Raw genomic sequence first — 23,403 nt, 5'->3', positions numbered from 1 at the left:
CTTTAAAACTTAATTTTATTTAAAATATTACTATTTTTGATAGAAAAATTATTGAATTACGATTTATAAAGCGATATTTGATAATTCACTCCCTAAGTACGCTTCCAGAACTGCACTCTAGAGCTGTGTGATTGTAAACAGTACATATTGCACATATATGTAATATAAGCAGGAAGGAAGCCGGACAACTACACTAAATTGACCCTAATCGTTCGCTGGTTATTTACAGCACGAGGTGACGTATAGAGTATTCGAGATTGGTAACAATGTGTTCGCTTCCTTCCTGTTATAACTCTTATTTAATTTATTTAAATACTTAATAGAGCTTTTGTTCGATATTTATAAAATTTGTTTTATTTTCTTTTGTGTATTCCACTATTTCAATTTAAAGAATAATAAAATAATAATACATTAAGTGAGAGAAGAGATTGGTTCAGTATTAGTGCAACGATTCCTTTCGCGAGGATTCCAGGTTCTGTCCTTAAATTTTCTCTTCCAAGGAGTCTGCCAACCGTAAGTGATGCCCAAGAGAATACAGTCTACAAGCTGGCAGAGCACTAAAAAATTATACGGGCACCAATGAGCCTATTGACGCGCCTTAAATCTAATAGATCTGGGTTGTTGCAAAAAAAATTACAGTTATAAAGGAGGATTTGCCCTTTATTTTAAAGAAAATTTGGGAATTTTATCTTTTATAGAAAAAGAGAAAAAAATTGTCAAAGTTGGGTGTTTTTCAACGTTACGCTTTTTCGTGCAGTTTTTGATGATCAACCCTTATACAACTGTCTTACCGGACAGTTTTAATACAAGTACAGTTCCCAACAAAGAGGATGAGGGGAATTACATATCTGAGTAAAAATCACAAATTAAACTTTGAAGTGTGCTGGGAATTGGGCACTACTTATAATCTCTGCGTCCATAGCTAGCAATAAATCAAAGTAAATTGACAAAGTGGATATAAAAATTTACCTCATTTAAGATTAGAAGAAATTACAAATACTGAGAAATAAACTCTCATTCTAAGAGAAACAATTGACGTCACCAATTGTATTAATTAATAAACAGATATATTTGATCAGGCCGTTATCAATGAAAATCTGAGAATAACACTTGTAGAGAATAATAATTTCTACAGAAGTGTAAAGAATTAAATCATAATGGAGTACCAACGATTATGATAATTATGCAACTAAATAGTCACACGTTGATTTTTTTTGTTTTTTTTTTTTTTGCGCACACCGTTTATACGGTCAGTTTCCAAAGAGGTTATTTCTATGCTCTGATCATTTGTAAGTTTTTAAAGAACTGTTACCTACACAATGGTTGTTTTCATGTTTTTATTGAAAGTTTCTTTATTCAGAGAGTACGCAGGAGATAAAATATTTTAGAATTATTGAAGAAAAAAAGAAAAATGCATTCTGTTAATTCCAAATGGCTCTGGAATAATTTGCATTTCAAATTTAATAAACTCTTTTAGTTATTGAGTAGGTACTTTTATTTCCCTCGAATATTCTAAAGATGTGCAGACTATTGATTTGTCTTTTGGTACATCAAAAATTTAAACCAGAAGATGTAACGTGATATTTTTCTGAAATCCAGGCTATTTCTAAATTTTCAAGGATTATTAACTGAAACAATGTCCTTAAAATATTAAACTATGAAATTGGGGGAAAAAATAATGTTATAGTGGTTTATATTATTTTATTGTAACTAAAAATAATTAATTATGTGCCAAGTGGAAGTAATAAGTAATTGGGCCAGAACCGGTTCACTGGGATTTCCCAGCGTGACAACTCCTCTCAACTGTTGTCCTTAAATTCTGCTTTGTTTTTAATTGAAATTTCAGTTTGATGAATTGTTATGAAAGTAAGCATCTTCTTGTAAAGAATTTGTGTAATGAAAGTTATTACTTGATAAATAATACCTATCTATGCGCAAGATATAGATTGGGAATTCTTTAATTTAGCAAACTAAATAAGCGGCGTTAATTGGTCAATATGTTCAATTCCATAGTTGATTTCAATCAAATAAAGTAACTGAAAAATAACTTATTCAAGTTTTAGCTTCCATTAAACATTTTTCTGCAAATATTAGATCATTTTAAGCGACAATTTGTCTTTTTATAATTAATTTTCACTAAACTACAGTTACAGCCTAAACAGCCTTCCTTTTCAAGACATCTAAAGCGAATTATCCTGATTCCCCAAAATGTTTCCTACGACAACGTTTTCAAAATAATGCTTCAAATAAAAAATTATTTCTTAATTACACTCACAGTTGTTAGTGCAATCGTTAGAAAAGATTAGAATACTGAATGATTATGTAATGGAAGGAACGAAGAAGTTAAATTGCCGAATTTAGTTCAATTCTTACAGCAATAAGCTTCCATAACAGCAAGAAGAACAGTAGGCAGGACGATATAAAGGTACAGAAGAGGGCACTCTTTCTTTTTAGTCCACTTCTTTGCCGCTGTCCTTCCGCATAATGGTCCGATGAAAGAACGAAATAAAAGAAAGGAGAATTCAAGACATGACGCTCAAGATCACTTAATCCCTTACTTCAAGATACTCAAGAATCAATCGCTCAACAAGCAACATTCTCAGTTGTTACTCTAATTATTTAAATCAGTGGTTCCCAAAGTGGTCCCTACGGACCTCCCAGGGGTACCCGGTATCATTCAAGGGGTCCGTGGAAAATTAAAATTGATTTAGGGGGTCCCTGAACAACATCAGGGGGTCCGCGCAAGGTTCAATATAAAATAATAAAACTGTGATCCATTTTTATTATTATGGAAATTAGAAACTACAAGGTGACCAATTAAATTTAATCAAAACTAAAAGCGTAATATCTGCGTTTGTTGCAAAACGTTTTCTGCAAAACCAAACTTGGGAAGAGGAGAACGTTCTCAGTTTCCAAATCTTTCGAAATTGCAAAATAGAGATGAAGATTTGCTTGCTCATTGTCAACACTTAACGGCTCTTCATGCAGACCTGAACGAAAGATTACTCGTGGGGATTGGCGGTTTGCTACTCACAAACATTGAGCCGAATATAAATACACTCATAACATCTCATCACGTTCATCCAATCCAAATTATTAATTTTTTTAAATTTTATTTTAAACAAAAGTTATAATTTCAATAAATACTTCTTCAACAAAATGCTTTTTTAAATTTGTAATTTTTATACTATGCATTAATGTAGCTTTTTCACTTGGGGGTCCGTGGGCAAGTTTTGACCCTAAAAAGGGGTCCATGGGCAAGTTTTGGCTTTAAAAAGGGGTCCATGGGTCAAAAAAGTTTGGGAACCACTGATTTATATGTTCGTTTACATCACTACAATCATAACAATTCACATTCTTAACTTATTTTATTAACCATTTAATGAGCCCGTTTAATTGTAATAATAATAATAATAATAATAATAATAATAGAGTTTATTTAAAGAAATGTTTCCATCTTACAATACAATAATATTTATGAACAAATAATAATTCTAAATTCAATAGAAAAATAAATAATAACTCTTTGAAGGCAATGGATTACATCCGTCTGCCGAGTTGCGATTACAAATTATTATGGTTTAAAACTGTAACTAAATGAGGAACATATAAACATCGGATAAAGTAAAAAATAAAAATAATATTAAAACAGAACAAAAATAGAAATGAAAACGACTTATCATCAGAGATAAAATTCATTAATAATCAATCTTCTATAAGAGATAGCTGATTTTAAATATTTGCATAAGTCACTCCAGTTTTCTGTACCATTCAAAAAACTACATACCTCCTCAATCGAGAGAACTGTTTTATTTAAATAATGAAGCCTATATGGCGCCAGTATGGGACAAACTCCTATAAAATGAATAACGGTTTCTATCTCATTTAGGTTACACAAAGTGCAGTTTTGGTCAGCTTCTGGATCAAAGGGCCTAAAATTTAAATTGAATGACTCTGATCTGGCTTTTTTCTATTTTTACACAACAGCTTATAGTTTAGATTGCATTTTAAATAGATGTTTTTGATTACATTAGAATTAGTTTTTCTATAAAAATTTAATAGACGAAATGACCTTGCTCTCTCTTTATCACATTGCCAGTCATACCATTCTTGTTTTTTAGTTAAAGGTTTCCGAAATTTTTGCCGTGACGCTACAATGTTAACAATATTTATCAGAGAATTAATAATATCCTGAGCTTCATTTCCTAAATTTTTATATTTATTTAACTCGATGTCTAATTTTTCGCCATATTTTGGATCATCGCGCCATATTAACTTCGGCAAAAGTGGGAGAGTGGCGATATTGTTTAAATCAGAATGTATTAGATTTAGTTTAATTGTACTGTATCCTTATTATTTAAAGATACAGTTAAGTAATATTGCTTTGTTATTTCCACTTATCTTTAGCTTTACTTTGTTAAAATGAATATGGAGTATTGCTTAATTTTTCAGACGGGTTTAAGAGTGGTGACGCGAGAAGGTAGCTTAATAGCACATTTTAATAATAATTAATATTTTAAATATAGTAATTTAATATTAATGATTGAACTACACTGAAGTGTTAGCATCAAGTATAGGATTAAATTTAGAGCCAATGAAATAGTCCAATGGTGGAAATACCACTACAGTTAGTCTTATTAAATTGGGGCCCAAATTTTTAATGCTTCATCAAAATAAAATAAAATTACAATATAAACACTAGCGATAAATTTGTGTTTCTTCTAAATGAGGATGTCAAGTTTTTATCGCATTTCCTTTCTGGTCTAAGGAAATCTAAGTTAACCAAAAAAGAACAAAATTAAAGCCGGAAAGAAATTTATTGACAGGATTTAAACAAAAACAAGTGAATGGAAACAGAAATCAAGGTCTCTTCCGGTAAAGAACATCTAGTTAGTAACTAACACATTTATTTTTAAGTTTTTTATTGAATGACTAAAATACTTAGAACAGCGCTTTGCGTCATCGTTTTGTCATAGTAGCAGCAAAACTAATCCGTGGATAAACGATCATAATTTGTGATTTATATTATATTAAATATCCGTTGGATGAACTTTGTTTGAATTAAATGATGATGCCTCGTGCGAAAACCTAAGTTTGCATCCAATCTACTTTTTCTAAGTTTTTTTGTATTATTATTATTATTTTTTTTTTTTTTTGTGATTTAAGGCGCGTCAACATCTAAGGTTATTGGCGCCCGGAGCTTTTTCCAGTGCACTGCCGGCCTCCGGACAGTGTTCTCTCGTTACAGACAACACTGTCCATCACCGGACAGTGAGCTGTAAGAAGCTCCTAGGAAGAGAAAATCTAAGGGTCAGCAGCTGGATTCGAACCCGGGACCTCCGCGTGGGAGTCCAGTATGCTAACCTCATAGCTAATCCCTTCCCTTTTTGTATTATTATTATTATTATTCTTGTGAGGCTACTGCCTTTAAAGAGGTCTAGGAGTGTAGTCTGGAAGTATTCTGAAAGTAATGCGTCACCAGTGGGATTGCGATGAGACTAAGTTAAGATGGAATTTTCTGTAACGTGTTACGAGCAACTAGTCTGGCGATAGGAATGTTTAGGTTTATGTAGTCGCCCAGACTAATTGATGGTAGTTAATTAATTCTTTGTAGAGAATTTACTGAAGGTGTGAACGGCTTTGATGGGAGCAAGATAGAATAGGGAAGCCTGAAGAGGAAAGAATGTATTTCAAGAGGGATACTCGGAAATGTGGATTGATCAAACCGGAGTGTGGACTGAAAACAGAACATAGATAAGAAAAGGAAGCTTTATCTTCTTAGGTGAAGGCCGATAAGCTGTCATCACGAGGAAGTGGAGATGCTACTGAATAGAAATTCAGTTTCATATCCTCAATATCAAGTTAAATGGTTTGCTGCTTCAACAAATATTATGTAGATGAAAATGGCCAGCATAAGGGTCTGTGACATCTAATAAATTCTAAAAAATATTAATGAAAATTTAATGCAGTAAAATTACTTAAATGATATCAATTATTACAATATGCTTTCTCGAATTTTTCTAAATTGCTGAAATTACGGGTGGAAGTATAAATGAAATGTTGGGTACTTGCTGATTTGTGTACCTTTTGGCGTTTAATCAACCCTTATACTTAATTTTTTAAACTAAGTTTTTGATAAGGAGATTTTTGTTGTACCTTTTGGATAGATTTTTTCTTTTTGTCATTCTGTAAAGTTACATATCTGCTTTAGACATTTCCACATTTGGAATAAGCAGTACTTTCATTATAACCTGACAAGGTGTTAAGATATTTTATAAGAATGTTTCTTGTTGCGGTCCCCAAAGAATCCACAAAAAATAACGTTACTTGGGAAAACGTTTTGAATAAAATATAAGATAAGACGAGCATTCCCAAATAAAGGATTGTATAGAAATGAGTTAAATATTCTACCGTTTTGTTCAATACTTCAGTCTTTTGAAGTGATGGCCGTCCGTTAGTTCAACTTTTCTTCCAGCTTTGATTAAACTTAAAAACGATTCTTATAATTATTACTACAAACCAACCGATAAAATACTGAGTAAAGTACAAAATAATGAGTAATTTGTCGCCCATATTATTCTAGATTTTTTTATTCATTTACTAAAATCAATAAAAGATTTGCAATTGAAAGATCAACATTGAGTATAACTTATAAACCACATTCCAGCACAAAGCGGCTGTAAGCTACATTGTATCGGTGACTCATTGAACATTCAGTGCCAAGTAAGGATTATAACAGTTCGTGTGAACTTCCTTCAAGATTGATAAAATGAAAACAAAAACAAAAAAATAAAGATCTCGTAGATCAGTCTGTATTCATGTCGCCGAAAAGTGGAGAATACGACAACAATGGTCTGGACTAACTTCATTGTGACTCATTTTATTCAGTTGACTAATACTTTTTGGAGGCTATAGAAAACTGGAGTGGATACTCTAACGACTTTTTCTTATTCTCAAGATTTTGACTCACAAATCGAATAAGAAAAAAAAAAAAAATGGTTAAAAGTTATCGTTCTATTTGTATACGTAATGAATATTCGAGGTTTACTGAAAAGCCTAGCAGGCATGTTCGAGGGAACAAACAATTGAAAAGAAAAGTAACTCCAGTAGAAGAGTTGTCTTCAAATTCGATTTTAGTAAATGTCATTCCCCTTAACAACAGATAGAACCGTAAATTTCTGGAAAATGGCACTTTACTGGGAATCTACCCAACCGTTATCCCAAAAAGTGGCTTAAATCAAATTTTCTGGGGAAAAAGTTACAAATAAAAGTTATAGATGTACATTTATACCATTACTATAATTGTAATAATTATAATTTTGGGGCCAAATAAATAAATAAGTAAATTTCTGAAAAATGGCACTTTACTGGGAATCTACCCAACCGTTATCCCAAAAAGTGGCTTAAATCAAATTTTCTGGGGAAAAAGTTACAAATAAAAGCTATAGATGTACATTTATACCATTACTATAATTGTAATAATTATAATTTTGGGGCCAAAAAATTATATTTTTTTTTAAATCTTCTACGTTTTGAACACCTTCCATTTTCCACCTTCTATGTTCTGGGCGTCAAAAAATCAGTTCGTGAAGGTCCACAATACCTCGAAGATTTAAGATGGGTTTGGGCAACTGTTGCAGGTTTTCTTGTGATAACGGCCAAAACATCCAAACTTATTCATCAATATTTATTTCCTTCTACAAAATAACTTCACGTAAACATTACCTGAATTTCCTCTTTGACATTTTATGTTCAGCTTACATTACACTTTCATCTCGACTATACCCAGCCTAATTTTATCTGAAGTCATGAGAGCTTTTTACAGTGCTACCCAAAATCTAGTTATTTCTGCACGTATAAAAAGTACTGAGTTGAATGTTGACGCTGATTGGACAGGAGTAGAGATCTCGCAGAGAGAAAAAATAAATCTCTGAAAAACTTTCTTCAGTGGAAGATTCCAGATTTACCTGCACAAAGTAAATACCTATTTACAAATATTTTCACAAAGTAAGTTTTGCTGGACACACGCCTATTTTCAGAAATGTAGTAATTTGTGCAATTCAATGGATAAATAAGATTTTGTTTAAGTTTAAACTGTGGAACCTCAAAGTTAGCACTGTTTAGGATTTTTCTTTACTATATAAGTTGTTATGTATTAAGATCTTTGTAGTAATATAAAGCTCTACAAATTTTACTTTAATTTAGGCAATTTATTGGAACAATTTAGTGTATTGCTTAGTTAATTTTCTATAAAAAAAAAAAAAAAAACGTGAAAAAACGCTTTCCTCTGCCAAATGGCTTCATTTTCATTGGTTAGTAGAGATTACATTTTAAAATTACTTTACATGATTGATGAATCAATACTGTGTATTCAAAATTGTATTAAGTTTTTATCAATGAAATTCAAGAAACTGGTACTCATGGTCGCAGTACTAGTGAGTGAAAACCAAGCTTTAATAAAAACAAAAGTAACAACGTTTCAAACTTTCTTACTGAAAATCAAACATCAGTAAAGTGATTTCCTCTAAATCAACGTTAAAATGACGAATAAACCGAGAACATTAGTCCCGGCTAGCGCATTGATTCTGAGAAAGCTGAGTGATGAGTCTAAATAATAGGAATAGACAAGATTGATCATTAGTTGGGAAATTATTTCTAGTAGATATTCTTTACGATCAGATATTACATTGAAAGTAATCACATACTATAGTTGAATTACTGGATACTTTAATTGAATATCATACATCAGAGCAATATTTCCTTCCTTTTGGACCAATGCATTGTAAAAAAGTGTTTACAAAATTACTGTATGTTTTAAAATTAGTTTACTGTTTAGTTGCCTAAATTTAGTAAGATGATTAACATTCTATGATTCTGTTTTAATAAAAATGCTAAACAAGCAATTTTGGTTATACTTAACCTATACAGTTTTGTTTAGTGATTTAAATTTTTATGATGTTTGATGAAACTAAAATTAATGGTACATAACAATTGGTTTATTCTAAACTTGAGATAGGGAATATAAACCATTTGAAACAGATCTGGCTCTACTGGGACCAAGAGCTGTGGGTTGGAACTACTCACGTTCAACTTCCAATTGCAACCATGGAAATGAAAAACGGCTGAAGACTCATCCACGGCCAGGAAAGGCACTTCAATGATTGCACCCTAATTGAGAGGATCTAACCGGATGGATTTTGATTATTGGCAAAATTAACGATCTTGCTTGACAGCATCTAAAAGGCTCAGCAGAAAAGAATGGTCGCGGAAGTTTTCCCTTAACCAACTAGTGTGTAAATTAAAAAGCATCCGGCTAAAAGATATCTAAATAAGATAGAAGAAATGTCTAAGAGTAACACTTCTGTCTGAGATTAATAAATGCTAGCGCAAAAACTAAAAGAGTATGGAATCCCAAAGTTGACTTGGACCAGGACTTCGCAGATCGCCATGAATCTTGGCGTTATATTTTATGTGTTGAGTACGTGGTTTGATGCTGAGTTTTGTATGTGGGTTGCATGGTTACATAATTTATTATTGTTCTTAGGAGGCTTATGGTATTTATCTATTTATATTTATGTTTTGTCTATTATCTATTTATTTGTTACTATGTTTATATATTTTAGCCTTTCTATACATGTAATGTTTTAAATTCTGTTTGACTGTTTTAAATTAATATTCTACTGACAACAGCTAGTATAAGAGGATTTTCAAATATTTTATGTCTAAAATGTTCTAAATGGAAGAAAGATAATGGCCAAATTCAGTAATAATTTCAGTAATTTGACGACTGAAATTGGCAATAATCTTTCATATATTTATTTGGATTAATGTATCAGTCACTAAAAGGAGCTGCGTTGATAACAATGTCTCTTCAGCCCGTTATCCCTGTAATCCTAACGACGTTGTAGAACAAAGGTGGAGCAGTGGATTTTGAAGGAACATCGGAAACGGTGGAGATCCCGAGCTGACTGCCGTCAGGCTAAGGAAATTCCTGACCTGTTAAAAACGGCTATGGTTGGTTTTAGCAGGTCCCGGATCCGCCAGTTGGTTCAGGTTAGTTGAGTGGACAAGCGAATTTAGCGTATCATCTTTTCCAATGCGGCCTTACCCATTTCCGCCGGTTCGTGCTGTGGTGAGTCCAATGAGACTGTGCGGCACTTTGGTAGAAGTGTATCCCGTTTATTCTAAAACCAGATTCCTCATCTTCGGGAGGTTAAATGTTTCCTTTCCCGGAGATTGTGGCATCTGATAATCTTTACCAGAACTCTCTAGGTATATTCACTGCACTGGGCGATTTGAGTCGCCATGCTCCTCTAGTGTCCTGTCACTACTTTATAAGTTTATTGTACTGCTATCCGGAAACTCTTAGACGGATTTATTGGTCTTGAAGCACCCGGTATCTCTCATGAGATGAATGGTGGGCGGGGAACAATGGGCATTTTGGATTGCCTGCGTTCCTTCCCCTTTTTGGTGGAACCGCCCTTCTAATACAGTCTACAATATACAATCAGTCACCAAAAAAAGATAGATCAATTCCCCGCAAAGTAAGACAAGAGCCATATGATCAACCTTTTCCACAGAATTGGAGTTGGCTATTTGGTTTCTCTTTACCAAGTAAACAACTGAAAGGTATTTAGAAGCATACAAAAACTCACCGCTCAAAAAAGAAGATATTTTAAAACCGATCATTCAGTTCCTAAAAAGTCAGAAGTAAAGACACCAACCACTGAGGCAAACACCCATAAAACAAATTATAATTGTTAATTAGTATAAGCCCTGAAGATAATCTAATCTCTAGGTCAGAATCTTGTCATTACAATAAATAAAAAGTTAACGACTCTTCAAAGTCTTCACCTTGTTAAGAATTTGTTTGAGCCGTTTTTGGGCTTAAACTAGCTGCTACTGAAAACCTTTCAAACTAGTGGCTTTTCGGTTCAAGTACATACAGAAATCATAGAACTGGAAGGCTCTTTTCTAGCATCACAACTCAGTTCTTTCAAGTTTAAAACAAGATAATAAATTATTTAAAATGATTGTTTGTAAACAAAACCTATGTTTGTACAATCGTTTTCAATTGAGCAGAGTATTTGGCAAATATCTAAATGTAATAAAAAAAACTGGCAAAATTTCAAAAACGGTAATTTTAAAATTATTCATCTCAAATTTAAATGATTTCAATTTGACATTTCTTGAATTATGATTGTTTAGTTTATATTTGGTATTTACTTTTCTTTAATAAATTTAAATTTAGTTTAATTAAAAAGTTAGGGAATTGAAGAAACATTGTTTACTGCAACTAATTGTTGCATTTCCATATTTCCTTTTCTTTTATTTTTATTATTTAATTTGGCTCAAATAAAACTCCAACACATTTCACTATTCGTTGAATTAACAATATCCTAATGATTCATCCAAACAAACTAGGATTTCAAAAAAAATGACCTTGTATAACAGAGCATGAATACATTGGAAATCACAACATATGAATCCAATAATTTGTGAATGAATAAAATCATTATTTAAAATAATTACCTGTAGGTACCATGACCCGATTATCCTCATCCTCATCATCTCCATCAACTTCTTCAAACTCTTCTTCTTGCAGCGCTAGACTGGGTGGCATAGTCATGGATGATGATACCGAGGAAACTGATGGCGGTGTATACGATAATGAATCGACCGGTGTTGGTATTGTTGAATAACTTGTTTGTCCATAATAATCATCTACGGACGGTTGTCTTCTAAAAGTGGCCGAAGTGGTTGTTGGTATTGTTTTTGCTTGCGTTGAACAACCCGCTTGCCTAGTTTCCTCTGTAAAACTATCTAGATCGAAGTAATCTAATACTGACGATGAACTGTCGTCTTGTGGTGTCATATTGGCCGGTGTGGATGAATAGCCACTTTCTTCGGACCATCCCCTTTGGACGCGTACTACTGCACGGCAATCGGATCGTCCAATTAGTATTTCCGAACTGCTTTCCAAATCAGGTGAATACATTACGATGGTGATCTGTCTATGGTCAACATTTCACTGTATATATACAACTATTTTATTTTTATTTACGTCAAGTTTATGAGAGAAAGTGTTAAATTTATAAAATTAATTTTTTCCTTTCTTTCCGGATGTATTATTTTTTAAAAAAACCTCTTCCTATTTTAGAAAAGTCTCAAATCATTCCTCGAAACTTAATCATAAATGTTCATCACTATTATTTCACAAGAATGGAATTATTGACTGAAAAAGGCCAAATTTTGAAAAATGAAACTTATAAACGTTTATTCTGATACCCTCTATTCAAATTTGTCTTTATAAAATCTCCTTTTACCCTCCAAAACACCCTTAATACAAAAACATACGATTAATTAACTAAAAAAAAAATTGTTATAGTTAACTGCACTAAGACAAAAGTAGTACTGACTTAGCCAGCACAGTGGTACAGTGGAGCCCGCTTGGCCTAAGATGAGTAGGCCCGACTTCTTGGAAACTCGGTGACTCCTTGGACGGCTGAACGAACGGCTTGCCTATCTCTCTCCCCCCACCATATCCAATGTGTGCCCGCGGTTTGCATACACACCCCCTCTTTTTGATTGCTCATTCATAGCTTGTTTACTTGCTTACACTTTTTTACGATTTTATTTACCTCCATCTGTGTGAATATATTTATACCTCTTTTTTCCCGCCAATTTTTAAGACATTTACAACTAATTTGTTATTTTAATAAAAATAAACTTATAATATAAACAAGATTTCACTTTATCTGCTCATTTTCTATTTTTATGCTTTACTTATATATTGTTAAAGTAGCAATCTTTTTGTTTGTAGGTTTATAAAAAAGTAAAGTAAAGTAATCGCCTATTTTTTCAGGCGGGGCTTAACGTCCAACTACCAATTAGGTGTCGTGGACGGAGGCGACTAGCTAACATACTTTACTGTAAATTTCTTTGATTAACCATTAAATAAAATCCAAGGCTTAAGACTGGGAATCAAACCCAGTACCACAATACATATTAGCTTCGCAGGTCTTGCCTCTAACCGCTCGGCTACCGTGGCGCCTAACGATTTGCGAGTCATCCTTGCGCAGGGGCCATGTTAATCTTCTCTGTATCGTTCCAATTTTAGTATATGTACCGCCGAAGCGAGTACAGGTTTATAAAGTAAAGAGTAAAGTAATCGCCTATTTATTCAGGCAGGCGTTACGTCCAAGCTACTAAATTAGGTGTCGCGGACGGAGGCAGCTAGCTCACTGAATAAAATCCAGGATTTATATCGGAAATCGAACCCAGTGTAACAATACATCCTTGCGGGCCTCGCCTAAAAACCGTTTGGCTGTTGAGGTGCCTTGTAAGTCACTTTATCACGCAATATTCTCTCCAAAAAAAAATTATATAAAGTCAATTTTTGATTTAGAGATTGATTTATTTGTTACTCTAGTTCTGTTCCACCATTAATACTAGAAAATTTCTAGTAATGGACAACTATTCGAACTTCTGGGTGATCGCAGTTTTAGTAAATGACAAAGCACAATCTTTAATTAGAGAAGAATTTGCAAAGTTTGATCTTCAGTGGTGATTTACTCTTTTCTCCATATACCAGCAGAGGCAATGGCAAAGCTGAGCCAGCTGTTAAAACTACCAAATATTTATTAAAAAATTTAAAGGCTGTAGGATCTGTCTTTTGGATATAGCTTTTTGTAATGGCGAAATATACCTCTATCAAAGTGAGTCCGGCCCAGAGGTTATCTCTAGAAATACAAGAACTATTTCACCAGAATTGGCTGGAAAATATGAAACCTCGGCTAGCAGAAGCAATAAGAGTAAGGATACGATGAAAGAAGAAAATGGCAACCTTGTTTAGAGTTCAGGGGAGGAGTGAAATAATATAAACTGCAACCAACATCATCGAACTGACATTCAGGAAGAATCCTGGACCAAATAAGCTCTAGATCTTAAGTGGTGGACGTAGAGAGAAATAAATAAATAACTAAGGAACTGAGTGTTTTAAAAGTGGGCCAAAAATGAGAGTGCTAAACTCACAGTTAAACGAAATACGACAGCTCCAAAAGAACCTCGATCTGGAAGAGTATACTGACCCTGAAGCAGCTCCACAAAGGGGAAAAAATGATGCATATGTTACTATAATCAACGCCAGATTATTTATATTAAATTTATTAAAAATATAAGAAGAAGGAACACTTATCAACAGAGAACTGTCGTTTCAGTAAAGTAAAGTAATCGCCTATTTTTTCAGACGGGGCTTAACCTCCAACTACCAATTAGGTGTCGTGGACGGAGGCGACTAGCAAACATACTTTACTGTAAATTTCTTTTATTAACCATTAAATAAAATCCATGGCCTAAGAACGGGAATCGAACCCAGTACCACAATGCATATTAGCTTTGCAGGTCTCGCCTCTAACCGCTCGGCTACCGTGGCGCCTGTCGTTTCAGTATTTAAAAGCTGTAGTGTCTGCTTAGCCGCACGTTAGCAAAGAGATTAAAAGCGAAAGCTTTAATCTTCTTCTTTAATGGTTAAGTCAACTTTTAATGTTAAAACTTCTTTCAATGGATTGGAGTCATCGATCTTTTTTTTCATAATGGTGCTTAAATAATTCTCTTAAGAAGGGATGGGAATATCTCGGTGGTTAGCGTGTACTGGATTTCAACGCAGAGATTCCGAGTTCGAATCCAGTTGCTGGTCCTTTTGATTTTCTCTGCTTAGAAGCTTCTTACAGCGTACTTCGCTGGAATATCTGTAACGAGAGAACACTACCCGGAGGTCTACAGTGCACTGAAAAAAAAGCTAAGGGCGCCAATATCCTCAGATGTTGATGTGCCTAAAAACGAATCTATTTGTAGCAAATAAAATTCTATCTAATCTACGTCAAATCAACTTTTAATGAAACTTGTATACATCCGTTCAATTGATGGAAGATTCCGATACAAAAACAAGTTTTCTGACCACCTTCCTGTGGATGTCCTCTGCTTACCTTTCCAAGAAGATATTTCAGTTAATATTTCCTGTCTTGACTATCTTGACTTCAAGAAGCAAATGAGTACATGAAGGTGGCGCCCAAGAAAATATAGAACCAATTGCCACCTCTTCTTGCAAATATCGCCCTTTAGACAATATAATAAGTTTCTCTACACAATAAAATACAAAACTTTGTAATTAAACTATCACAAGAGTCCTTTACTTTAAATTTCTCGAAGCTCAATATTGCAATTATTTTAATACAATAAATTCTCAAATTCTTAGTAAAATTCATTCACACATTAAGGAAAGCTTTATAGAGATGTAAATGTGTTAAACGAATTCCAGTAAACGGGAAATTTATAGAGAATTTAAGATTTAAATTTAAAGAATTTAAATGAGATAAAGACATCAGAGAAAAATAGCATAAAGATTCATCGCATTCATTCCCTAATGAATTTGCATCATGCAGTTAAATAATAGAAATCTATTTAAGTTTTCATAAAATCCAAAAAAGAACTTCTAATAATGCCTAAATATATCTAAATTAGTAAATTAACTCAGCGAAGTTTTATCTGTTAAATTTACTTCGTAGAAATATTTTGATTTTAGAAGAGTATTTTTTTAAAAAAAGAAATCTTTTCTTTTAAAGTTGGCACCAGTTTGTTGAAACTCTGTTTACTCAACACAGACTTTAGAATTTAATAATAAGCATTCACTAGCACATTCATTTAAATTATCATTCACAAACTTTTAGAGCCTATTTAAAGAATGTCTAAATGATAACTGGTTCTTTTCCCTGCTGGTTTAATGATAAGGAAGAACCTTGCGTAAATTAATTTATAATTAGCCTTTTTTTAAACTATTTATTTATGAATCACCTTTTTTTCACTTATTTATTTTTGTTTTTTAGTGAGTTTATTTTTCTTATCACTGAGAACCATTAAAAGAATGTTAAGATCAAATATTTATGGGTTTTTTTCGTATTGTGGATAAGTATTAGGAGCAATTCGTGGCTGTGATCAGAGTTACGAATATTTACTGCTCCGTGTTTAATTAATAATATTAATAATTTATTTACTGCAAATTGCTTTTTGAAGATTATGTTCCTTTGGTAGCGAGAATGCCTTGATTACAAAGAAAACTACGATAAGCTAACTATGAAATAAAACGTGTTGCAGCTGCTGTAAATTTTAACATAAACTTATTTATATACCTACTTTTTAAATATACGTATCATTCACTAGATTGATATTAGCAACAATTATTTGTAAAATGTGTTTGAATGGGTAGTATCGTGGGAAATTTAGCAGTGAATCGAGACAAAGGGGAGAATCGTATAGTAAACAGATATTGTTTATATTACTGATGCGTTAATACGTATACAATCTGAAATGTTTTATACGACTGCCACATAAATTAGAAACAATTTACAGATTCTTTATTTCATTATTTGAATCTCAACAAGATTCTCTAGTTGTAAACTTTGAAATAAGCCTGAACAAATGGTTATATTTACCATATGTGAAAGATTTTTCTCCGTCTTAGCATGTTTTTTTATATACAGTGGTACATCGGTTCTCGAACACAATTCGTTCCGGAAGTGCGATCTAGAACCATTTTGATCGAGAACCGAAACAATTTATCCCATAAGAAATAATGTAAACTAGTTTATTTCGTTTCTAAGCCCCAGAAATATGCCGTTTTACTGACGCAATTTTTATATTTTATATTGCCATACACGAGAGATAGATCCGAGACACATGTGCCCATTTCATATTTAGTAATTATTCATTTCTTGAGTTGAATAGTTCTTCTCGCAGCTTTTCTCTTACCTGTATCTTTACTATCACTGCTGGCTTTCTTTGGTCCCATGTCTAAGGGTTAAAATAAGTGTAATGTAAAAGGTAAACACTAAGCGTGAATCTTCCTTCGATCGCAGATTGACTCGTACTGATGATGCTGGGTCGAACGAACGCCATTCAGCTCATCTCGGGTGTTCGGGCTCCAAATATTTGTTCGGATTTCAGGACAATCTTTTCTTGAATTTCTTGGTCGAATACCGATTTGTTCGAAAGTCAAGTCGTTCGAAAACCGAGGTACCACTGCATATACAAGGTGAACCAGTAAATAATGTCCATAGGCCTACTGTGTGTAGTACATCTAAAGTGGAGTTCAATGACGTATTGGCCAACTTCATATTTTCCACTGTTCCTGAGTGACGTCACTTTAAATTTTTTTTCTAAAATCATTACTTTTTTCCTATAAAAATATTATTACTCAGAAAGTTTTAGTCCGAGTTCGATTCTGATGACACGGTAGAAAGATAGATAAATTTTCCAAAAAATTGATACCATTTCGAAGCATAAGTTATTGCCATCTTCCTCCGGATGCTGGAAAAATAAAAGTAATCGAAAATTTTTAGGAAAACGCATTAGGCCCCTACGTGATCATTATCATACCTAGGTGCTGGCACATTTTATAAAAGTTTCCTTGTTTAATGGGCTTTCAAACGGTATTCATTTTCAAGGATTCCTTTTATCTTTGTATGAGAAATTACGTACGTTTTAAAGAAAACGTGTTCACGAGCACACAACAGTGTTAGTTATCAAGTTGTTTAATTCATTGAAAACTCTTTTAGATGGACCAGTAGTCAATTTTTAAAGTAGACTGTCAAAGGTTACAATTTACACTTAGAAAATTATGGATTTTTTTTTTTTTTTCTTTTAATTCTACAGTTTTTAAATTCTTAATCCAATTCAAGTTTTTTGGGATCCAAATGAGAAAGATATAAATCTATTTAATGAACTATGTCCTTTTTTTCCTCTCCCTAATCTTCTTTCTTTGCTAACCTGAGATCTTCATGAAATCACCTCCAGAAGAGGCTGTAATCCTAAATTTTAATTTTCCTTACAGCAGCATTTGCCAAAGATCAAGTATGCTTTCCCATTTTTCAATGTAACAAGCAATGTAATTATTTTTAAGATTTTATTCATCTCTTTTCTAACTTACTTCTACGAAACAAATATTTTTCCTAAAGTGTGAACCCACAACAACACAGAAGTGTAAACAATTTTGTGTGACCCACAATATATGTAGTTATGGCTGCCAGCCAAAAAATCTGTTGCCAATAAGATAAACAGCCAAAATACTAATAATGCAAATATTGTGTTTCATTCCTTTAATAAAGTAGAATAAGAAAACTTACGCTGGCAATTCAAAGAAATTTAGTCATATTTCAAACAGGTGTAAATATCTTAAAAGTTTTCATCAATTATAAGTGTAAAAAGATTCACAGGGCATTCCAAACATGATCCGCTCCTTTGGCAACTTTTTGAATATTTCTTAATAACTTCCTGTACACCTATGTAAACAGTGAATTATTTTACTTTTTTTACTAGGAAGCCAAAAAAGAGTAATAGAAGTGATTTGTAACCTTACTATTGTAACCTTACTATTGTAACCTTACTATTGTAACCTTACTATTGTAACCTTACTATTGTAACCTTACTATTGTAACCTTACTATTGTAACCTTACTATTGTAACCTTACTATTTGTAACCTGTTTCTTGTAACTGTAGTCAAAACGCCCGCACGTGGGATCTTTCCTTTTTTTTATTTAAATCATTTGTAATAAAATAAAAATTATTCAATTATAAGACCCTAGTGATCGCTGCAGTCAATGCGCCAAAGAAAAATAAATAAAGAAATCTATTTAAAAATAGAAAAATTACAGAAAGTAAACTGAAATAATCAGTTAGTTGTTAAATAAAGAAGACTGAGTGAGAATCTGTCTATCAAGAGATAAGTGGGGATAGAAATGTGACTCATCGTGAAGAGAATTGGGACAACGGTTCACTTTCTTGCGGAGGGATTCCCCTCTCTAGTGTACTTGCGTAATTTTAATGTTCACTTATAAGCGTTTTTCCCCCACTTTTATTACACCTAAAGAGGTAATACTAGTAGAGATCTCACAGCCTTTTAGATCCTTGTTAGATGTCAATGTACGCGGAACAAGAAATATTTAATGACGTAACTGTTATGTTAATCAATGAACAGGATCTACACCAAAAAAAATCTTGTTTTAACTACAAACATTTCAAATGAGAGGTATAGAAATAATCATTTATATTTCAACTTAATGAAGATAGTGGAAGTATTGTTAGTTCAGGAAGTGCAATTTGTGCTTTATTTGGTTAAAAAAAAAACTAACTTTGGCTAAAAAAACTAAACTAAACTAACAGAATAATTCAAAGAATCTTTTATTATTGTAAAAGTGAAAACCGTTTTTATCTTTATCAAGGAAAAGACCACAATTACTCATGAATAATAACCATCAACTCAATTGTCAGGAATAAATCTTTTAAAAATGGTTTCTCTAGGGCAGTGATGGCGAACCTATGACCCGCGGGTCAGACACTGACCCACAATTGCTAGGCAACCATTTGTTTGTTTACGCAGGTTGATTTAGATTTTCTAATTGTGTGGATAATTATTATATTCTATCTGTATTTTTGTTTAAATCACGCATTGACACAAAAGCAATTTAAATGCTATCTATAACCTTTAGTTTGATCATTACAGTTCTAAAACGCAAATGACGACAAATGCTTTAATAGTATTTGAAATAAAGCAAAAGTGTTTACAAAATATCAAATAAAATGTATAAATTTTACTCATATTTTGTTTGTTTAAAAAAAAAAATCGACAACCCAAAGCAAATAACCATATTTAAATTTTTCTTCAGATAAAACACACTTTTGTAAGGTTTTGTTCAGTTATGTTTGTAAAAAGAGACTTCCATAGCACTTGTTTCGTCCCGTTTTACCCTGTTAAACCAACTGAATTTTAAAGATGTTTAGTTTTGAAAATATTCAGTTTAAAATTTTTGAACTTAACTCTTGCGCAAATGGGCATTAGTGACCCAAGAGCTAGTACTAAAAAAAAAAAAATGAACAAAATTTGACCCGCGTCTCAAAAAGGTTCGCCATTCCTGCTCTAGGGCAAGTATCCATGCTTGTTTAACCTTGTAAAATTAACGAAAGCCCTTATCTCTAAGATATATCTTAAGCTCTAAGATATGTCTTGAAGTAAGTGAGTATAGTTCAATCTAAATTGAAAATTCTTCCTAAAATTTAGTATTTTGTTTTAAAAAACATTACTAGATAAAAAAGAGACCATAAGTGATTTCAAAATTCGAACTGTATGTAATATAATGTACCCTTCATAATGTAAGTTACAATTTGAATAGATCTATTTAAGAATCTATTAACCGAAACAGGAGAAACTTGGCTAAGATTAGGCACCAAATGAATCATAATGTGTTCACATAACCTTGAACTAGTCTCAACTTGTGTGTTCAGTTACCATCTATCGCACTGCTGGCAGGTAACAATCTGTTTTAACGAACACTTCAACATTTTAATTGTGGTGGCACTAATTGTAACTTACTTATCCAATTTGTTATAATTCTCTTCCTTTTTTTAAAAATATTTTTATTGCATTTATCCATTTGAAATGTTATACAATATAAATGCTAATTTGATATTGTATTCGTTTTTATGAATATTTAGATTCATACTGGCAAAACCAACATTCCTTCGACCAATCAGTTTCTTCGATTGCCGAAAAAACACAATAATTTCACAATAAAATTGAAAAAAAATACAAATCTTTTCCTCTTCGTTAATTATGCCAGAATAGAATGTAAACGTATTCTTTTCTATTTCTTTCAATCGTAGCCAATACGAGGAACCAATTTTAACACTATAGCATCAATAATGTTGACAATATTTAGGTATAAACTTGCAATGTTTTGATCAAAATGCCATCAAGTTCATCAATACTTTTCTTTATATTTATTGTCCTTATTAAAGGATACTGTAAACAATGTTGTACACGAAGGACCCAAATATTGTTACCCGGATTTCTCGCTATCCTCCCTTAATGGACGTTTTAGATCCGCCTTCCTAATATTTATAAAGAAAACCATCCAATCCTGCCAGTCTTCCACTACTACCCAAACTCTTATATTTCATCCTAAAAGAGAGAGACGGTGTAAGAGAAGAAATTCGATGCCTGATTCCTTTTCCTAACTTCCTTGCCTAGATTAGATACAGACCGATTCTCTTCCCGTCCATTATAAATTTCTCTTTGGCAAAGTTGCCACTGTCGTTGTAAGATAAGATAAGATTAAATTAGGGCGGCCTCAAGGCCTACGCCACTGCGACCCCTTTGGATCTATTGTGGCTCCCCGACTTTAGAGCTCACCCTCCAGACCCGTCCGTTTAATTAGACTCTTAATTCTGGAGAGTGACTCCTGGGTAAAGCTCTCAGGCCTTGGTTTTTCCTCCCCGAGAAGTAACATCCTTAGCCATACAAGCCCCTCACACTGACACAACACGTGCAGTGCAGTTTCCTCTTCTTCCTGGCAGAACCTACAAAGGCTGTCATCTGCTAGGCCCATGCGATGCATGTGTTTCCTGAGTCTGCAGTGGCCAGTTAATAAGCCTACAATTATCCTTATAGCCCCCCGGCCTTGACGGATTACTTCTGCAGTCAGCCTCGGCGAATATCCTCTGATGAACTCCTTCGCCTGTCTCTGTCCAGTGGTGGCGAGCCACCACTCCTGATACCTACTCTGCACCCACAAATTAATGGCCGCAGTCTTGACACACTTCGAAACCCCAAAACAGGGCTCCGGGCCAACGAAGTGTCCCGCAGAGCCTTCCCGGGCCAATAAGTCTGCCACTTCGTTTCCTTTATATCCTGAATGACCAGGTACCCAAACCAGAAAGACCTTATTTTGGTCACTAATTTCCTTCAGGGCACCCAGACAGTCCCAGACCTGCCTTGAGTTGACCTGGTAGGAACTAATTGCCCGTAGAGCAGCCTGACTATCCGAGAAAATTACGACCTTGGAATTAATAATTCCTCGCCCTTTAATCTCGGTAGTGCAGAACCTAATTGCAGCTAGCTCAGCTTGAAAAACTGTAGCTAGCTTTCCTAGGCTAACCGAAAAGCTACATTTCGGCTTCACCCCGTACACTCCTGCTCCTACACCCTCTCCCATCTTGGAGCCATCCTTGTACCACATCGAGTCTCCCATAACTGGGGGTCCACGTCTCCAAGCCTCCCGGTCTCCAATACAGACTTTGAAAGGCTTGTCGAAGTTATATTTGGGAATCATAAAATCTGAAGGCAGGCCCAAAATAGGGTCCGCCTCCAGCTCCTCGTATAACTCTTGATACGCTCCTCCGTGCCTAACGGTAATAGGAGCTTGTCCTTTCATAAGCCTAGTGACAACGGCCCTTACAACGCCTTGAATATATATGTGCAATGGGGGTAAATTTTATAAAACCTCCAAGGCCGCAGTAGGGGAAGTCCTCATGGCACCAGTGACACTCAGGCAAGCCAGCCTTTGAATACCACTTAGTGCCCGAACTCCACCCACCTGCAAGGTTTTCGCCCACCAAGCCACCGCCCCGTGTGACACCATGGGTCTAACTACACTTTTATAGATCCAGAGTGTCATTCTAGGGCTTAGTCCCCAACTTTTCCCACACAGCCTTTTACAGAACCTAAGGAAACAATCGCTTAAACGCTTCAGATACCACAAAAAAAAAAAAATCCAAGGAAATAACTAAAGCAAAAACTCTGCTACTAATTTTCGGTTCAATTATAGAATCACTGAATGGAAGTTCTTTAAGAAGGATGTGCCGACGAAGTAATTGTACATCAATCCTGTGTGGTCTTGATTTCCATGGCAAACAAGCCGCTAGCGGGATTCTGAAATCTTAAAAGAAATAACAGAACTAATTTAGTAATGTCTTGAATTGCTACATTTTTCACCATATAATAATTTTAACATTAAAATACTATTACGTTTGACCAGCTTTAATTCACCTCATTCAAATACTTGTACTTAAATGTTTTCATTTTTTTTTAGAAATACTTTTACATCAAAGTACGTATTAAGTCCTTTAACGTATCGTGACTTATAATAATTGACTTTAGTTTGGGAAAATAGTAATTCAGAATCTAAAAAAATGACACTTTGCTCATGTACTAAATAAAATATTTAATAATTCAGATCTATTACATCTAACTGACAAACCTTTGTAATACATCGCTTGAATTGTTAAATTGAATTCGAAATTAAAATTGCTATAATAGAAATTGTATTAAATGCTGCAGATATACATTAATTTTGATTGAAACATAAAACAAAAATAAGAAAATGAAAAATTGAAATAAAAATATTAATTATGGAATTCAGAAATAGGGTGCATTAGGGTCTAGGATTTTTCATCAGTCTTTTGTGAATTATTTCCTCTGGTTTCTATAGCCATTGCACCTAGCGATTACGGGGTAATCTTCGGCATTTTTTGGGACGTTTCCTCTCCTAGTATCTTAAATTTCAAAGGGACTG

The 23,403-nt window shown here is 33.6% G+C and overlaps 1 protein-coding gene and 1 pseudogene across 1 annotated transcript in view; both read right to left on the bottom strand.

The window, feature by feature from the left end:
- LOC141456896 (DNA-binding protein D-ETS-6-like) overlaps window positions 1-12,478 on the bottom strand; it is a 97,246-nt gene extending 84,768 nt beyond the window's left edge. The window contains exon 1 of the mRNA XM_074133271.1: window positions 11,533-12,478. Coding sequence (XP_073989372.1) covers window positions 11,533-11,998 — 466 coding nt within the window. The 5' untranslated portion in view covers window positions 11,999-12,478. The remainder of the gene's footprint in view (window positions 1-11,532) is intronic.
- A 575-nt stretch (window positions 12,479-13,053) lies between these two features.
- Window positions 13,054-13,144, bottom strand: LOC141457384 (U6 spliceosomal RNA; annotated as a pseudogene).
- Between the last annotated feature and the right edge of the window lie 10,259 nt (window positions 13,145-23,403).

Source organism: Rhodnius prolixus, unplaced genomic scaffold (assembly GCF_049639745.1).
Source record: "Rhodnius prolixus isolate KJV_2025 unplaced genomic scaffold, Rpr scaffold_10, whole genome shotgun sequence".
In the NCBI taxonomy this organism is placed as follows: Eukaryota; Metazoa; Arthropoda; class Insecta; order Hemiptera; family Reduviidae; genus Rhodnius; species Rhodnius prolixus.
Note: the sequence above shows the minus strand (reverse complement) of the source record. Positions and strands in the feature narration are given on the sequence as shown.